The 4,469-nt window shown below is 42.8% G+C and overlaps 1 protein-coding gene across 1 annotated transcript; it reads right to left on the bottom strand.

Moving 5' to 3' along the window:
- Window positions 1–3,543: 3,543 nt before the first annotated feature.
- Window positions 3,544–4,062, bottom strand: LOC133751617 (ferritin light chain-like). The gene has a single exon (XM_062181796.1). It carries the CDS (start codon window positions 4,060–4,062, stop codon window positions 3,544–3,546), a length of 519 nt encoding a protein of 172 aa, XP_062037780.1.
- Between the last annotated feature and the right edge of the window lie 407 nt (window positions 4,063–4,469).

The raw sequence follows: 4,469 nt of genomic DNA, 5'->3' as shown, positions 1-4,469 counted from the left end.
GTGTTCCTTAGCAGGTGACAGGAAAAGGCCATGGATATTCATATTTTGCTATTTATTATTTTCATAAATTTAATTTTTGTACATTCCTTCCAGGCATTTCACCTGCATATTTTCATTTTTTAAAAGCAAATCTTGTGTAAATTTGAGGTTTACAACATGTTATGAACTACATACAGACAGTAAAATGGTTATTGTAGTGAAGCAACTTGACATATTTATCACCTCATAGAGTAACTTCTTGTGTATGTAACATTGATACTGATTTGTTTATTAATATTCTGAAATTAATAAGCTGTGTGGGCTCTTGCCATGAATTCAGAGAAGAATTCTGAATACTGGCTCAAATAAACCAGGCAGGAATGGAAGTTTTTAAGCTTTTTATTTAGTGAGAGAAATACATTGGAGAGTGAAGGCCTTAGGGGAGAAGGGAAAGTCCGAAGATTAAGTTGGGGCTATACCGAGCAGAGAGCAGGTCGAGAGCCATGTGCAGCAGGCCTTTGGTTAAGAGCAGCTATTGCTAACAGCTTATCACAGGCAGGGAAGCAAAGGCAGAGCAGGCAACAAAGGTCCCGAATGGTGAAAAAGGGTGAGGAAGAAAAAAAAGGGCCGGGCCCACTTTAATCCACTTCCAAAGGGGAGTGGTTATATAGCCTGATTGGCAGATGGGCATACAGGTGGGGTCAGGTAGAGGGATGAGGTCACACAGGGGTGTGGTGAAGGTGTGGTCTTCCAGCTCACAAATCTAATCAATTTTATCCTATCTGCCTGCCTACATAAACATGAGCCCCCAAAACCTCCTTGTTTAACAAAAAATTCCAAACACTACACAGTCGTATCTTGCCATTTATCTGTTCACAAGACAAATTTTTATCGAAACAATATACTGCCATGGAACGGACAGCAACCACATGGGAGACTTTATAGAGTTCTTCGCTCCTGACTTTGGCCAGGCCTACCCCAGACTGTTGAGGGTATCTGGGGGAGTGAACCAGCAGATGCAACATCTCTCTCTTTCTCTCTGACCCTCTGCTTTTCAAAAAAATAAAACTTAAAAAATAAATAAGTAAATAGGATGCCCTGGCCAAGTCCCTCCCCTCAATGTGTTATAGCAGAATGAAAACAGGCTTTGGGACCAAAACTGAGTGGGAATTCTTTCTTGTTTGGGCTTTGAACTGACTGCCTCTGAGTCAGTTTTCTCAAATAGAACAAGAAATGAACTTCTGTTGTGTTAAACCACAGAGATGTGGAAGTTGTCACAGCCCCCACTGCTGAATCACTCTACTAAGCTAGGTTGATGCCCCTTGCTGCTCCCTGTGTACCTAAGCCCATGTCTTTTTTCAGTCTTTTCTTCCTCCTAAATTACTTCTTACCTGTCTCTTTACACCCCTTCTAGTACCCTCATTTGACTTCTCTGAGAATAGGCAGGAAATAGGACATTTAATTTTTCTTCAACTTTTTTTTGAGAATTTCCAAACCTTCATAAAAATTCAAAGTGTAGTAAAATTAACCCAGATGTACATTTCACTTAAATTCCTTATGATCATTTCAAATATGTTGCCATATTTGAGCTTTTTCTATTTTTGATTCTTTCTCTGTCTGTGCCTCTCATCACTACTGTCTCATGGATACTTTTTTTATTTTTTTTTGACAGGCAGAGTGAACAGTGAGAGAGACAGAGAGAAAGAGAGAGAAAGGTCTTCCTTTTCCGTTGGTTCAACCCCCAATGGCCGCTTCAGCCAGCGCACCACACTGATCCGAAGCCAGGAGCCAGGTGCTTCCTCCTGGTCTCCCATGCGGGTGCAGGGCCCAAGCACTTGGGCCACCCTCCACTGCACTTCTGGGCCACAGCAGAGAGCTGGACTGGAAGAGGAGCAACCTGGAAAGAATCCAGTGCCCCGACCGGGACTAAAACCCGGTGTGCCGGTGCCGCAGGTGGAGGATTAGCCTATTGAGCCGCGGCGCTGGCCTCATGGATACTTTTTAAATTAAAAGTTTGATCACACAGTGCTGCTTAACTTTGCTTCTTGGAGCAACATCACCAGCATCACCTGTTAAGCTGCTCAGAAGTGAAAATCCTGTCTTAGCCCAGAATGATGAATCAAAATCTCAGGGCGGACCTTGAGGTGTATATTCAGAAATCTATGTTGTGACCAAACCCACTATGAGCTGTTTCTGTCATTGTATTTTTGATGCTCAAATTGTCCCCAAATTTCCCATAAGTTCCTTCAAGCCAGCTACTATGTCCTTTTAAAAATTAAGGCTTTCTTAGTCTTTGAGTACTTCAATGTTTCAGGGAACACAGGGTTTTTTCTAGGTTTGGTCTTTCCTTAGACTGCCTCACACCTGTATTTAGACTTTTATTCGAGGATCCCCGATTCCTTTGAGGAATGGTATTTTTGAATTTAAATAATGAATGCTAACTGTGCTGTTACTAAGGTGTCACTGCTTATGGGAAATGTGGGAGTGTTGTAGACAAAGCAAGGAAATACATGTATATTTAAAATATGTTTATCCCTTAAAGGATTCTGTATTATTACTTTAAATATGTATATTTAAAAAAATACTGACACCTCCAGATGAATCCACGTCATAGTTGTTTCTTACCCATCCACCCTGTTCCTTCTTTGCATCTCTCTTCTACCAGTAATCACCTGTCCCATCCTATTACACAATAACATATTTTCAGAATCACTAGACCAATACCACAACCTCTAATAAAACCGTTCAGGAAAGGTTCACAATTTCCTTTGAGTTTTTTCTGCTCTGACTTAGAGTGTTGTGTTAAAAAGTTACTTGAACTGATTTTTGTGATTAAGTTTCTAAATATACTGTCAGTTTCAGGTTGTTTTTTTTTCTGTTGGTATTTTAAGAACTTCTTACTACTTTTTAATATTTATTTTAATTTTTGAACTTACATGTCTCAAAAACCAAAACTAAATTAAAAAATATATATATTCAGAGCAGTCTCACACATCCCAAGCCATTCCACCTAGTCCCACCTATAACCACATCCAGTAGTTGTATTATTCCTTTGCAAAAAATAAAAAACACATAATTATACTCTTATTTTCCCTTCTTTTTAATCCAAAAGTCCACTTTTGTACACAAAGAAGAAATAGCCGTAAAAAAAAGATGCTTCACTTATTTCCTTATTAAGGAACATGAAAGTCTCTTTAGTACAACAAACTGATTCTCACCCATTCCTCTTTAAGTAAAACATACCGTGGCATTGTATTTCTAAGAGTTTAATTTTCTTTCACTTTAAAGCATTGTTCCACTGGAGTTCAATGTACGTACTTAAGTTGCCTATTAGTAGGGAGCATGAGAGATTTAGTGACAAGATACCATCTTCAGTTTACCATTAGATAACCCGTATTAGTCACTTAGTTTTATTTCCACTCTTATTTTCTTTTTCTTTTCAGTCAAAAGCTTTATTTCCATTTGGTCCATGGCTTGGGAGAGGGCTCCAAGGTTGTTGACTAGCTGCCTAGTGGCTGGAGAGAGGCTCTGATTAGCAAGATCCAGAGAGCCCCTAGAGGCCGCTCACTTTGTGAGCCTTTCAAAGAGATACTGGTCCAGCCCTGCCTGGGGGCCTACCAGCCTGCGGAGGTTGGTCAGGTGATTGCCCATCTTCTCCTGGAGTTTCACCTCCTCATCCAGGAAGTGGTTCTCCAGGAAGTAACGGAGATGATGGTCTGTGTGGGCAGAACCCAAGGCTTGCAGATCCAACAGGGCCTCGTTCAGGTTCTTCTCTAGGGCCAGGGCAGCTTCCATAGCGTCTAACGGATCCCCCCAGTCATCTTGCGATGGTTTCTCCACCTCTGGGAAGAGGGCGTGACCGCCGCGCTGATTTTGCATCTTGACAAGACGCTTGGCGCCCTGGCGTTTCTCCTCAGCCAACATGCGGAAGAAGTGGCCCAAGCCTTCCAGAGCCACATCGTCGCGGTGGTAGTAGGAACCCAGAGAGAGGTAGGTATGGGAGGCCCGCAGGTGCAAACTGACCAGGCGATTGATGGCAGCCTCCACCTCCGTGGAATAATTCTGACGAATCAGGGAAGTCATCATTGGTCTGCAACAAGATGACCACAAACGCGTTCTCTGCTCCCAGAAGCAAAAGATGGCGGAGAAGTGGGCCCGGAAGTTGCAGCTGGAGACGGCAATCAGAGGTCACTCGAAAGCCGGAAGTCAGAAGCCGCATGAGATAGAGCCCCTGGGCCTGCACAAACATAGTTGGAGCTAGAGACAGGTCAGCAGGTCTTCAAGTGCACTGCTGCTTGTTTTCTTTTAAAAGCTATTTTTTGACTTGAGAGGAAGAGAGGGCGGGAGAGGGAGCGATCATGAGCACTTCTGTCGAAGGGCATTCACTTCCCAAATGTCCACAATGGTGGGGCTGGGCTGGGCGCCAAAGATGGATCCAGGAACTCAGTCCAGATCTCCCACAAGGTGGCAGGAACCCAATCTCTTGAGCC

The sequence above is a fragment of the Lepus europaeus genome, chromosome 2, assembly GCF_033115175.1.
Source record: "Lepus europaeus isolate LE1 chromosome 2, mLepTim1.pri, whole genome shotgun sequence".
Lineage (NCBI taxonomy): Eukaryota > Metazoa > Chordata > Mammalia > Lagomorpha > Leporidae > Lepus > Lepus europaeus.
Note: the sequence above shows the minus strand (reverse complement) of the source record. Positions and strands in the feature narration are given on the sequence as shown.